At 39.9% G+C, this 15,404-nt stretch overlaps 1 protein-coding gene across 3 annotated transcripts in view; it reads right to left on the reverse strand.

Annotated features, from left to right (window-relative positions):
• tbc1d20 (TBC1 domain family, member 20) overlaps window positions 1-15,404 on the reverse strand; it is a 47,954-nt gene that overhangs the window by 2,233 nt on the left and 30,317 nt on the right. The window contains exon 8 of one of the 3 annotated variants that reach the window (XM_041204782.1): window positions 11,632-12,060. The exons of the other annotated variants lie outside the window; for them this stretch is intronic. Within the exon in view, the coding sequence (XP_041060716.1) occupies window positions 12,027-12,060 (34 nt within the window). The 3' untranslated portion in view covers window positions 11,632-12,026. Of the gene's footprint in view, window positions 1-11,631; window positions 12,061-15,404 lie in introns of those variants that run through there. 3 annotated transcript variants of the gene reach the window in all.

Consider the following 15,404-nt stretch of genomic DNA (forward strand, 5'->3'; position numbering starts at 1 on the left):
CCAATACTAACTTATCCAGCAAAATGATAAAAATGAACATATATAACATTTTTTTTAAAATTACAATTTTCTCCTTGTTAAATAAGTGCCACTGATCCCTCATTGGCTCAGTGGGTTTATCTAGACTGCAGAGCTACAACAGATCAGGAAGGTCAGAGGCTGGATTCTTGGTTTGTGGTGCATTAGTTGATCACAGCTGCATCAGATTAGGGGGGCAGTGAAGAAGAGAAAAAACAGCATAAGTTCCTGGCCTGACATTATCCAGTAACTTGTGCTGAAAATGCCTGAATGTGGCTAAGATGAGGCTAAGCAAATAGCTCAACAACATTCACAGGCAAAGTTCATTAATAAACAAAAGCCATGGTTGAGGTTCTAGATGATAAACAACACTTGTGAAAACATGCCTTAGCAAGAAAACACTTTCAGGAGAGAAGAGAAAATTATCGAGAGAAAAAAAATCAAATTCTCAATCTGCATATTTTTTGTAAAATAGCAATGTTACTTCTTTCATTGTGCATATGCTGCTAGGCTAGATAATGCCACAAACTGTACAGAATAGAGTAAGGCCATAATTCAAAAAGTGACTTCAATGGAGTTCCATTAAAAATATATAGCAATTTCCTGAATTTAAAGAAATACAACATTTTAAATCTTTGAACATGATACATGTTTAACTGGGGATCCAGTATTTTTCAGAATTTATGATGAACATATGAATTAGGAGGAGTAGGCCACTTGGCCCCTTGAACATTCTTCACCATTCAATAAGATCATGGCTGATCTGATTTTAACCTGAACTTCACATTCCTGCCAGCCCTGATAACCTTTCACCCCCTTGCTTATTAAGAATCCATCTGCTTCTGCTTTAAAGATATTCAAGGACGCTCCCTCAACCACTTTTTGAGGAAGAGAATTCCAAAGACACTCAAGGCTGAGAAAAAAATTTCCTCATCTTTGTACTAAATGGGCGACCCCTTATTTTAAAACAGTGACCCCGGGTTCTAGATTCTCCAATAAGAAGAAACATCCTCTCTACATCCATCCTGTCAAGTCCCCTCAGGATCTTATATGTTTCAATCAAGTCACCTCTTACTCTTCTAAAGTCCAGCAGATACAAGCCGAGCCTGTCCAACCTTTCCTCATAAGGCAACACGCTGATTCCAGGCATTAACCTAATAAACCTTCTCTGAACTGCTTATAATGCATTTACATCTTTCTTTAAATAAGGAGACCAATGCCATACAAAGTATTCCAGATGTGATCTCACCAATGCCCTGTATAGCTGGAGCATAACCTCCCTACTCTTGTATTCAATTCCCCTCATAATAACAACATTCTAGTAACTTTGCTGATTACTTGCTGCAGCTGCATATTCATCTTTTGTGATTCATGCACTAGGACACCCAGATCCCTCTGAACCTCAGAGCTCTGCAATCTCTTACTGTTTAGATAATATTTATCACATCTTTCTTTTACTCGTTCATGGGATGTGGGCCTCGCTAGCCAGGCCAGCATTTATTACCCATCCTTGGTTGCCCTCTTTCAGAGGGCATTTAAGAGTCAACCACATTGCTGTGGGTCTGGAGTCACGTGTAGGCCAGGCCAGGTAAGGACAGCAGATTTCCTTCCCTAAAAGGACATTAGTGAACCAGATGGGTTTTTACAGCAACTGCCAATGGTCATCATTAAATTTTTTTAATTGCTGATTTTTATTGAATTCAAATTCCAACATCTGCCATTCAAACCTGGGTCCCCAGAGCATTACCTTGGGTCTCTGGATTACTATCGTTTAGTAGTATAGTTAGTAATTCAAGTTATGGATTTAATTTAACTCTGAAGCCTACAGTCACATTTCGGTATCATTCTAAAGAACAACACTTGGATTTATATAGCAATATCAAATTGCAGGAAATGTTACTTTCTGGAGTACAGTGGTCATTCTATAAGCAAATGCAGATGCCATGCTGCGCCATTTAAATAGACCAGTAGATCTGTTCAAGAGGCAGAGGACTCAGATTTAAAGTGATTGGCAAAAGAAGCAGCATGTATTTAGGATACGGAATGCTCTGCCTGAGTGTGTGAAGCAGGTACTTTTAATCAAGACCTTTGAAGAGAATTGGATAATTATCTGAAGCAAAAAAAATTGCAGGGCTATGGGGAAAAGGCAGGGAGTGGGACAAGGTCGGCTGCTCTTCCATATTCCGTATCCTAAATACATGCTGCTTCTTTTGCCAATCACTTTAAATCTGAGTCCTCTGCCTCTTGATCAGATCTACTGGTCTATTTAAATGGGCCACAAGGTTTCATCCTGTGCTGTAACCATTCTACAATTCTATGAAAAGGCAAGGTCTGTGCACATGCATTAATTCAATACCCCAATACAACCGTATGGTTTGGGGACATGAATCAATATTTTATCACTGTTCTCTAACTTTTGGACTTTCATTACCTACATCAGAGGGCGATCTGTTCCAGTACTGCTAGGATACATCTCAAAATAGCCCAGGAATGTCTATTTCCCAAGATTTTAATGCCCTCCCTCCACCTCCTCTCCACAAGATTTGCTTAATTGCACTTGGACGCACAGGCTCCACTTGTACTATGAGAATAGGAGTGTATCACACTATTAACCAAAGCACTGTGCCACATTTGATACTTATCTCACTACAGTATGCCCTGCTCCAAAGGGGACAGACCTGTGCCACAAGAGCAGCCTTACATCAACAAAATTGCTGAGAGTGGTGATTTAATTTTGGCTGTGGCACTCTGAAATAGAACCACTTCTATACATACATGAAATATTCAAAACAATGATCAATAGAGTCCAGGAGAAATATATTCTGCTGGGAGGCAATCAGCAGTACCTAGAAGAGCTATCCAATCCAGTCTGTGGCACAAAAGCAGTGTGGTCAGGTCCTGAGAACAGATAAATGGTGAATATTTTGCTCATTTATCTTCAAATCCTGTGTATTTTATTAGAAATTGTAATGTTTTATTATTTGTAAAGTTTACTATCAGTAGTAAGGGTAATTGGGAGCAGCAGTGTTTATTAATTATAAATTAACATAATAAAGATGGTAGGGCAGGTGATGTGTTGGAGCTGATGTGATCTAGGGCAAACAGATCTGCAGTAAGTGTCTGCGGCTTGAGGAGCTTCGGCTCAGAGTTATTGAGCTGGACGACGAGGTGCAGACACTGATGCATCAGGGAGGAAGAAAGTTTACCTGGACACTTTGTACTAGGAGGCAGCCTTAGAATAGACTCTTCTAATTTGGTCAGTGGTCAGAGAAGGAGGGTGTGACTGCGAGTGAAGCAGGTCTGGGGACCCAGAAGGTAGAAGTAGAGGTGCCTCAGCCTTTCTAATTGTCCAACAGGTTCAAGGGTCTTGCAACCTGTATGGATGAAAGTGGTGGTTGCAGGGTGGATAAGTAAACTGACCAAGGCACCATGGTACAGGAAGCCATTCAAGCAGGGCCAGTTAATGTGAATATATTGGTAGCAGGGGACAGTATAGTCAGGGGGCATAGTCACAGTTCTCTACAGCCAAGAGTGAGAGTCCAGCTGGCTGTCTTGCTTGCCCAGTGCCAGGGTTTGGGGCATCTGCTTTGGGTTGGAGAGGAACTTGTAGGAGGAGGGGTAGGATCCAGTGGTTGTGGTCCACTTAGGTACCAACAACATAGGTAGAACTAGGAAAAAGGTTCTGAGGGAGCATGAGAAGCTAGGGGCCTAATTAAAAAGCAGAACCTCAAAAGGTAATAATCTCTAGATTACTACCAAAGCCATGAGCAAATTGGTGTAGGGTAATAGGATTAAAGAGCTAAATGCATGGCTCAAAGATTAGCATGGGTTTCCATCCAAGGGGCACTGGCACAGTATTGGGGAAAGTGGGAGCTCTACTGTTGGGACAGTCTCCAACTGAACAGCGCTGGGATGAATGTTCTGGCGAGTCGTCTAACTAGAGCGGTAGAGAGGGCTTTAAACTAAATAGTGGGGGAGAGGGATCAAGTTTGGGAAGATGCAATAAATTAAATAGAAAAGAGCAAGAGAGGCAAAAAAGGCAAGAGAGCAGGGTTGGAATAAGGGAAAAGATAATCAGTGTGGTAGGAAGGAACAGAGTGTACAAATCTATGAGTGCACCAACAAATAAAGCTAGAGGTTCCAAAGATAGTAAAAAGACAGAACTAAAAACTCTGTGCCTGAATGTATGTAGCATTAATAGCAAAACAGATGAAATGACAGCAAATAGAAATAAATATGAATGATTTGATGGCCATTACAGAGGTATGGCTGCAGGATGACAGACTGGGACCTGAATATTCAAGGGTACATGACATTTAGAAAGGTGAGGAAATTAGGATAAGGTGGAGGGCTAGCTCTGTTAATTAAGGATGACACTGATACAATATAGAAAGAGATGACCTTAGTTCTGGAAATCAAGATGTAGAATCAGTTTGGGGAGAGATGAGAAATAGTCATAGGTAAATCACTTACGGGAGTGGTTTATAGGTCCATAACAGTAACCACACTGTAGAACGGGGTATAAGGGAGGAAATAATGAGGGCTTGTGAGAAAGTTACAGTGATAATCATGGGTGATTTTAATCTACATATAGAATGGGAGAATCAGGCTGTGAAGATAGCCTGAATGACGAGTTCATAAGAGTGTTTTTGGGACAATTTCTTGGAGCAGCACATTCTAGCACCAACCAAGAGCAGGCTATACTAGATCTTGTAATGTGTAATGAGACAGGATTAATTAATGACCTCATAATGAAGGCAGCTATTCCCAACTGAACCCAAAACTGCTGCTTGTTTAGTGTTTGTGTGAGTGGGGCCTGCCTCTCTGGACCCCTGTTGCTAGGCAACAGCACAACTTTTCTACTCTTGTGCTTGCTTAACTTCTCAAGAGTTGTGAAATTCATTGGAAATGCAGGCACCTTTTAAAGTGAAACTAAAACTCAACTTGACCTTTTCTTAACACACAAATACAGAATTACAAATCAAGCTTAAACTTTAAAGCTAGAACTGATTCCTAACACCCACACATACAAATATAAAACTTACTTAAACTGTCTCTATTTCCTAACAAAAGGGATAGGTCAGCAGAGTTGAAGTAGCAAACATTTAAGATGATATTTCAGAATACTCAGAAAAAATACATTCCAGTAAGAAAAAAAAGCTCTAAGGGAAGAATGCACCACCTGTGGCTAACTAAGAAGTTAAAGTTAATATTAAATTGAAAGAAAAAACATATAATTCCACAAAGATGAATGGCAGGTCAGAAGATTGGGCAGAATATAAAGAACAGCAAAGAATGGCTACAAGATTAGTAAGGAGGGAGAAATTAAAATAAGAGAGAAAGCTAGCCAGAAATACTTAAAACAACTACAATGACCATAATAAGAAAATTATTAGAACTAAAAGCTGACAAGGGCCCAGGCCCTGATAGTCTTCATCTTACAGTCTTAAAAGAAGTGGCTGCTGATATAGTTGATGCATTAGTTTTAATTTTCCAAAATTCCCCAGATCTGGAAATGATCCTTCAGATTGGAAAAAAGCAAACATGTCTCCTCTATTCAAGAAATTAAGGAGACAGAAATCAGGAAACTACTGGCCAGTTATTTTAATATCAATGCGACATTTTCAGATTGCAAGATATGACGAGTGCCACAGTGCTAGGGCCTCAACCATTTACAATTTATATCAGTGACTGGGACGAAGGGACTGAACGCTGATTACAAAAATAGGAGAGAAGTAAGCTGTGAAGAGGACATAAGGTGTCTGCAAAGGGATATAAATAAGTTAAGCGAGTGGGCAAAATTTTGGCAGATGGAGTCTCATGTGTGAAAAAGTGAACTTGTCCACTTTGGCGGGAAGAATTGAAAAATAACCTATTATTTAAATAGAGAGAGATTGCAGAACTCGAAGGTACAGATGGATCTGAGTGTCCTGGTACACGAATCACAAGAAGTTAGTATGGAGATAAAGCAAGTGATTAGGAAGGCAAATGGAATGTTGTAATTTATTACAAGGGGAATGGAATATAAAAGTAGGAAAATTTTGCTACATTTGTATAGAGTGTTGATGAGACCACATCTGGAGTGTTGTATACAGTTTGGTTTCCTTATTTAAAAAAAGATATAAATGTGTTAGAAGCAGTTCAGAGAAGGTTCACTCAACTGATACCTGAGACTATCTTATGAGGAAAGGTTGGACAGGCTAGGCCTGTATCTATTAGGCTGTAAAGAAAAACGAGAGATGATCTTAATGAAACATAAAAGATCCAGAGGGGACTTGGCAGGGTGGATGCTGAAAGGATGTATCCCCTTGTGAAAGAGACTAGAATTAAGGGGCACAGTTGAAAAATAAGAAATCTCCCATTTAAGACAGTTGAGAAGAACTTTTTTCCTCCCAGAGGGTCACTGGTCTTTGGAACTCTCTTCCCTGGAGAAAGGCAGGGTCATTGAATGTTTTTAAGGCAAAGCTAGATAGATTCTTGACTAACAAGGGAGTCAAAGGTTATCGGGGTATATGGAACGTGGAGATGAGGTCACAATCAGATCAGCCAGAACTTACTGAATGGCAGAGCAGGCTTGAGGTGCCAAATGACCTACACCTGCTCCTAATTTGCATGTTCAAATAATATGCTTTTACAATGCTGGAAACCTTCTCTAGAATGGCCCAAAGCACCTAAGTACTATTTCAGTTTCCTGATGGCATTCTTTATAGAAACTAAAAGACATATCTGCAGAATAGTCCTGCGACAGGTGGTGAGGGAACCAACCAGAGAAAAAAAAATAATAAACTAGACCTTGTCCTCACCAATCTACCTGTCACAGATGCACCAGTCCTGAATAATACAGGTAGGAGTGAGCACCACACAGTTCGCGTGAAGACAAAGGCCTATCTACATTTGAGCATACCCTCCGTCATGTTGTATAAGCATTAAATGGAATAGATCCAGAATTGATCTAGCAGCTCAAAAATGGGCATCCATGAGGCACTGTGAGTCATCAGCAGCAGAATTGTATTCAACCACAATCTATAACCACATGGCCCTGCATAATCCAAACTCTACCATTACCATTCAGCTGAGGGATCAATCCTGGTTTAAAGGAGTGTGCAGGAGGGTACCTAAAAATGAACTGTCAACCTGGTGAAGTTACAACACAGGATTACTTGCATGTCAAACAGTGGAACCAGCATGTGATATACAGAACCATGTGGTTCCACAATCAGATCAGATCAACGCTCTGTAGTCCTGCCACATCCAGTCACAAATAGTGGTGGACAATTAAACAAATAACAGGAGGAGGGGGTTCCACTAACATCCCCATCCTCAATGAAGGGGGAGTCCAGCACATCAGTGCAAAACACTAGGCTGAAGAATTTGCAACCATATTCAGCTAGAGGTGTTGAGTGGATGATTCATCTCAGCTTCCTCCCGAGGTCCCCAGCATCATGGATACCAATCTTCAGCCAACTCGATTCACTCCACATGATATCAAGGAATGGCTGAAAGTGCTGGATACTGCCAAGATAATATAACTGAAGGCTTGTGCTCCAGAACTAGACGCACCCCTAGCCAAAATGCAGCTACAACACCAAAATCTACCCGATGTGGAAAATTGCTCAGGTATGTCCTGTCCACAAAAAGGAAGACTGATCCAACCCAGCCAATTACCACCATCAGCCTCCTCTCAATCATCAGAAATGTGATGGAAGGTGTCGTTGACAGTGCTATCAAGCGTCAATTACACAGCAATAACCTGCTCACTGACGCTCAGCTTGGGTTCCGCCAGGGCTACTCGGCTCCTGACCTCATCACATTGTCGGTCTAAACATGGACAAAAGAGCTGAATTGCAGAGATGAGGTGAGAGTGACTGCCCTTGACATCAAGGCAGCATTTGTCTGTGGCATCAAGGAACCATGACAAAATTGAAGTGAACGGGAATGGGGGGGAGAACTCCCCACTGGGTGGAGCCATACCTAGCACAAAGGAAGATGGTTATGGTTGCTGACAGTCAATCATCTCAGTCCCAGGACATCACTGCAGGAGTTCCTCAGGGTAGAGTCCTAGGTCCAACCATCTTCAGCAATTTCATCATGGCCTTCCTTCCATCATAAGGTCAGGAGTGGGGATATTCACTGATGATTGCACAATGTTCAGTACTATTTGCGACTCCTCAGATACTGAAGCATTCCATGTCCTAATGCAGCAAGACCTGGACAATATTCAGGCCTGGGCTGACAAGTGGTAAGTGACATTCGTGCTACATGTGCTAGGCAATGACCATCTCCAACAAGAGAAATCTAACCATCCCCCTTGACATTACCATCCCTGAATCCCCACTATCAACATCCTGGGAATTAGTATTGACCAGAAACTGAACTGGACCAGCCATATAATTACTCTGGCTATAAGAGCAGGTCAGAGGCTGGGAATTCTGAGGCAAGCAACTCAGCTCCTGACTCTCCAAAGACTGTCCATCATCTACAAGGCACGAGTCAAGATTGTGATGGAATACCCTTCACATGCCTGGATGAATGAGGCTCCAACACCACTCAAGATGTTCGACATCACCCAGGACAAAGCAGCCCAAAAGATACATGACCAAGACTCCAAATAATAATCATCCAGGCCCTAAATTATATTATAGTCTTTAATAAGACCAACAAATGCAGTATATTAATTAAATACTGTGGAATTTGAGAGCATATTATTGAGTTTCAGCTTTAATTTTACCTTTGCTGCATTAATTTATAACTATCAAGGAAATAATAACCAGTATACAGAGTATAGTCTATGCACACAAATAAAACATCTAAGCAAGCTTCACAGATTATTTTTCCATTCTGAGCTACTCCATTATTAATTCTATTATCTAAATCATAATATAAGTTAGGATAAAAAGACTTCCAATTTGATTGCATCCTTCCAAAATACAAATCCTATTATCTTCCCATAATCTGGACATTTTTTGAATTAGTCCAATGTCCTGGTTTTAAATGTCCTTCCTGGCAACCCATTCCAGTTGTTCACTTCTGTGGAGAAAAGCTTCCTAATGTCTGGCCTGAATTTGTCCTGGAATCCATGCCTTCATATCTGACAGCAGCTTTGAATTTCTTCCTCCATCTTGCAACAATTACCTCTTTAAATGGCCTGCGAGTTTATCTTTGACGTTGAGAGAGCCTCGACTTGGTCAGCTGTTCTTGTAGTTTTGCCCTTTATTTAGTTAAGTATCTTAAACCAGTTCTGAAGAAGAGTCATACGGACTCAACGTTAAATCTATCCTTCTCTGCACAGATGCTGTCAGACCTGCTGAGTTTTTCCAGCAATTTTGGTTTTTGTTTCAGATTTCCAGCATCCGCAGTATTTTGCTTTTATTTATATTAAACCAGTAATTTACTCACATATTGCTAATTATAGAAAAGAGCAACGACCGACCTACTAATAATCAAAAGAATAAAATATTGGAACTAAAAGAGTATTGTTCGTTTGGGGCAGTCTATGAGCATACAACTTAGACGAAAAACCTCATGCGGAGGCATCATAGTTACAGAGTATGATCCAAAATAGCAGTGGGAGGTTACATTCATTCTCTTTTTTAGGCTGGATTGGACTAACTCTTCCCTCGGAGGAAATCAAGTGTTGAACATACTACTACATGGTTCCAAGCTAGGCTGCACAACTGCTGTCAAATTTACTTAAACGTGTTGTTTATTTTCAAGCACATTGGGAGGTTCATAGAATGACAACACAGAATGAGGCTATTCAGCCCATCTTGCCTTTGCTAACTCTTTGAAAGAGCTATCTAATTAGCTCACTCCCCTGTTTTTACCCCATTGCCCTGCAACGTTTTTCTTTTTTAAGTACTTACCAATTCTCTTTTGGGAGTTACTATTGAATCTGTTCCACCACCCTTTCAGGTATCAACTCACCAAGTAAAATAAATTCTCATCTCTCTCTGGTTCTTTTGCCAATTACCTTTAATGTGTTCCTTCTGGCTATTGATCCCCCTGCTACTGGGAAGTTTCCCCATATATTCTATCAAATCCCCTCAAAATTTTGAACACTTCTATTAAATCCCCTCTTAACTTGATCTGTGCTAAAGATAACATAGGAACTGTAGTAGGCCATTTCATCCCTTGAGCCTGTGCTGCCATTCATTGAGATTAAAGCTGCATTGTGATTCGACTCCACATACCTGCATATCCCTTAATGCCTTTGGTTAACAAGAATCTATCAATCTCAGATTTAAAATTAACAACTGATCTAGCATCAATTCCAAACTTCCACCACCCTTTGCACTTCCTCATTACACTCCTGAAAGGTCTGGCTCTAGTTTTTAAACAATGTCCCCTCGTCCTGACTCCTCAACCAAGGGAAATAATTTCTCCCAGTCTACCCTATCTGTTCCTGTTAATATCTAGGAAACTTTGATCAAATCACCTTACAACATTCTAAATTCCAGGGAATACAATAATGTGCAATCTTGCCTTGTAATTTAATTTTGGAGTCCAGATATAATTGTGCTCCAGGTATGGTCTAATCATGGCTTGAATATCTGTTGTTTGTTTGATGTCTTCATGCACGGTTTTTCCTTTTGGGGAATAGTGTGAAAGTGTTGCAAGGTTTAGCAGGCTGATTATCAATCTGTTGATCCTCATGAACCCTCCCTCTGTGGCCAAGAACTGGAGTGGGATTTGAATTTGCAGCTTCTGGCTCAGAGGCAGGGATGCTACCTACTGAGCCACAAGCCTCCTATTATATAGTTGAAGTATGGTTTCTACCCATCCCCCATCCCTCTTGGATCTTCTAGATTCAAAGGTCAGCATTCCATTAGCTTATTTGATTAAAATGTGATGAATTGGTACAGAAAATAACGATCTGTGTACCCGAAGCCCAAAGGTCTCATTGAGCCTCTACCGTTTCTAGATTTTCACCATTTAGAAACTACTCTGTTCTATCCTTTTTAGGTTCAAATAGACAATCTCACATTTGCCTACACTGAATTCCATTTGCTTTGTCCATTCACTTAATCTATTAATGATCCCTCTGCAATTTTATGCTTTCATCTACACTGCTTATAATGCTGGCCTTTGTGTCATCGGCAAACTTCGATATCGTCAGCCAAGTTGTTGATAATTACGGTGACTAACTGAAACCCAAAGCAGGTCCTTGCAAAGCACAACAAGTCACATCTTGTCAGAGTCTTTGACCATTATCCCAACTCTGTCTACTGCCACTAAACCAATTTTCTAACAAGACAATAATTTGCCTTCAATCTCATCCTCTCTAATCTCTCCACAAAGCTGAAGTCCCTCATACATGGTACCATTTTCGTAAATCTCCTATGCACCCTCTAGTAGAGAAGGCCTTTCCCTGCCCAACTTGCTTTTTCTCCCCCAGTAGATGGTTGCTTAGCAGTAGCTAAATTTAAAAGTGAAAATAAAAGAGCAGGAGGTGGTGGCATTAAGAAGAACAGTAGTAGTAGTTTATTTCTAGATTTAAAGAGATCAGGTTATGCTTTAATCTGTTTTGGCTCCCGCTCCACTGTTTCGTAATGTAAATTCAAATAGTAACTGACTGAAAAAGTTCATTAGTTAAAAATAAACGCTTACCTTTAGTTTTCCCTTTCTCAGTTTGCTGTTACAAAGTAAACACAGTTGTCTTTTCTGCCTGCCACTTAATTCGGTCACATAAAGCAGCAGGTAAATGGAAAAGCACTTCCTGTTCAGATTATAGCCCACAGCTCCTCACTCTATCTTTGCTGGAGGTGGGATCTAGGCAGCAAAGCTAGAGTTCAGAATCTAAATTGTGTCATCTAAATATGACAGAATGGTGAATGCATGGAGCTAAGGAGTCCAATTGCCCTGTTGTATTCCAACCCGCTAGCAGCTCTATTACAATACAATGCTAAGATACAACCCTCCCATCAGATACATTATTTTCCAAATGGAAAATCTCTGCTAGCTTATCTGATATAAGTGCAATAATATTTATTGGGGAATTTAGGACCATGCTACACTGGGGTGCTTTTTGCCTGTGAACAGAGCCTGTAAGGAAAAGAAGACATCAATAAAGCTCTTAGAGTTTAATCATATGTCTTTGCTGAAAAAAGACACGTTGTTGAAGCTTTTCATCTTTCACTCACTGAGTGCAAGGCAGAAAGCTTCAGCAACATGTTTTTTCAGCAATACTCAAGGTCATTACTCTATGTTAAAATAATAATTGGCTTTATATTCATACAAGTGTTGCAGACACCATTTAATAAGCTATTTCAGCAGATACTCAGTGGAATTTATTGGTTATACTGTCTCTCCTGTCCACAACGTAAATTACATTATCATTGAATAATGAGTTTATTTACATTAAATTAAGCTAGCAGCAACATTTTACACCTTTATGTTCTTTAAATTAGGGTTATGGGCAGTTACATTTTTGGATAGATGTAGATACCACATTGGCAGACAAAACTACTGTCATTTTGAATAAGCAGGAAAACAACACCAGAGGAACTGCAGTAAAAGCAGTATTAGAAAATGTTAGAATGCTGCTGCTAGCATGTAGAGTCTATAAACGGTGGAATTTCCACTGATGCACAATAAGCGATTGGCTCTCACAATTCGCCAACATAGTTCAATTCCTGGTCTCAGATGGAGCTGGGAAAGTGGAGAAAAGGTGTATGTTTATCAGTAGCAAACAAAATAAGATTAATGAAACTGGTAGCTTCACAACAATATAAGGGAAGTCTATGGACAATAAAAATCTCCTTTCATTGGCTAGATGGGTTACCTTAAACAACGGAAGGAGATGTGCAGAAGAAATGATTCAAATCAGAAAAAGGCAAGTACTGAATTGCAATGTGTTGCAATATTCAGTTTCTCCCTCAGTAAAGCAACATGTGGAAACTGAAGATTGCAACCTTTCTCAATCAGTGGAGTCACACAAAGTCTGAAGTCCATACATGTGACAACTTTAAGGAGGGGAACCTAACACAAGATTTGGCATTGTAATTACTGCATGGTCCTGAACCACGAAATCATAGATTCCTTTTCTCTTTGATCTGAAATAGGTTTCACCAAGGTTGAACGATCACGCATTGTAATAATTTAATAATAATATTGCATTTTATTGAGTTTACCTTAGCAAAGTTGCCTCCTGGACTAGGTAAATGGCAAAATACAGAAAACAAGTGTGGTAGTGGGTATGCTGCATATACTGATGTAGATAATTGTAGCATTCATCAGGACAAACATCAATGCTAATTTTAAATTTGAGAAAGGACAGTCAATCCTTTTCATTCTATATTATAGCGCCTTCTGACAAATACACAATTGGTCACATTTAGCTTTCAGATCAGTGCCACAATTTTATTTAAAACAAAAGTCTTGTGAGTCTGACATTCTAAGTGCTGTAACTTTATAAAAGATGATGTGTTTTAATAAATTATTTGAATCTGTAACCAAAGGGGGCGGCTGGATTGGATGCCACAAGACAGAGCCACTGGGTGTCACACATCAGGAGGGGATTGTAGCACAGAAAAAGCTCCCAATGTAGCAGTTCCTTATAACACAAGAAGCTTATAAATTTCTTGCTAGAGAGGAGAGTAATTTCAGAGTAACTGCTTGCGTATAACCTGATTAACTCTATACATATCTCACAATAGAAGGTTTGAGACAGGACGACTGATTTATAAATATTCCAGCTAAATTGATCCTCTAGAGGTCAGGACATATCGAATTTTATCTAAACCGCCTTTATAGTGCAGAGGACAATGAAGAATTGCACCAGCAGCACCAATCTTTATTAAAACCACTTTGAATCATTTTGTAATCTATAAGTGAAAGAGAAAGTAACAGACACAGTGATTTTTAAATCTTCTGTTCTTCCCAGAATGCTCTCAATCCAGTCAGATGGAGCTGGTTGTGCTGCACAGATGAACTGGGGCAGTATTCATTTTAACCCAGCGGTTTTTGCGACTTTTAATTGATGTTTTTTTTCTATGCCTGCTATAGAATTTTACTATTTTAGATTGATCTGCAATTTTGATTGTTTGTTCTCAATTTTTTTTATACAAAATGAAATTTAAGAATAATAGAACAAGTCTGCTGTTTGTGCAGTACTCATTAAGCATTTATCTCTTGAGCATTAAATAAAGTTACACCAATGTTCCCCCTCCCCACATAACTCTGAATAAATTCCCAAAGTGTACGGATCCAAAATAAAAATAAACCAATATCTTTATACATAAACAACACCACAGCAAGACCACAAAGAGAAATCCTTAGTTTTTTTATGGTGGATCTGGTTTAAAATTTAAGTGTACAATGATATGGATGTCTATGGAGAGTCCTTTATGTAGTGCTAGGAATCTACTCAAACTGCCCTGATTTTGAAATAAGCTGACAACAACCAAAACACATTCACATGTAAAAAACTCTAGATCAAGAGGCAGGGTAAGAGAAGGGGTGGGTGGGTGGGGTGGTGTTGGGGGCAGATATAAACTAAACTTTGATGTCATAAGAGCCTGTTCAGGCCCCCAAGCCTGTTCCAGGGCTGATTAAGATCATGGTTGATCTTCGAGCTGACTCCATATACCCACCTTTGCCCATCCCTTTATAAATTTGGATAACAAAAATCTATCAATCACAGTTTTATATTTAACAGTGGTGGCATAGCAGTATTGTCGCTGGACTAGTATTCCAGAGACCCATTGTAATGCTCTGGGGACCCGGGTTCCTATCCCACCAAGGCAGATAGTGAAATCTGAATTCAATAAAAACCATGAAACCATTGTTGATTGTTGTAAAAACCATCTGGTTCACTAAGGTCCTTAAGGGAAGGGAACCTGCTGTCCTTACCTGGCCTGGCCTACATGTGACTCCAGGCCCACAGCAATTTGGATGACTCTTAAATGCCCTCTGAACAACGGTAATCGGGGATGGGCAGTAAATGCTGGCCTAGCCAGCGATGCCCACATCTCATGACCAAATAAACAAAAACTGATCCAGCATCAACTGCTATTCATGGAAGAGGGTTCCAAACTTCTACCACCCTGTGTCAGGTTCTAATTTTTAGACTAGGCCTCCTAGTCCTTGACTACTAATTAGCAGGAATAGTTTCTCCTAAGCTGCCCCATCTGCTCTCTTTAATATCTCAAATACTTCAATCAAAACTTCCAGGGAATACAAACTCTAGCTTCTTTCATCTTTTCTTAAATCTTAACGCTTGGAGTTCAGGTATCATACTGGTAAATCCACGCTGCACTCCTTTCAAGGCCAATATATCTTTCCTAAGGCGTGTTACCCAGAACTACTTGCAGAACTCCAGGTGTGGCCTAACCTAGGCTTTTATGACTGAAACATAACTTCTGCTGAAACAATTCCTTAGAATAGTT

The sequence above is a fragment of the Carcharodon carcharias genome, chromosome 14 (assembly GCF_017639515.1).
Source record: "Carcharodon carcharias isolate sCarCar2 chromosome 14, sCarCar2.pri, whole genome shotgun sequence".
Taxonomy (NCBI): Eukaryota; Metazoa; Chordata; class Chondrichthyes; order Lamniformes; family Lamnidae; genus Carcharodon; species Carcharodon carcharias.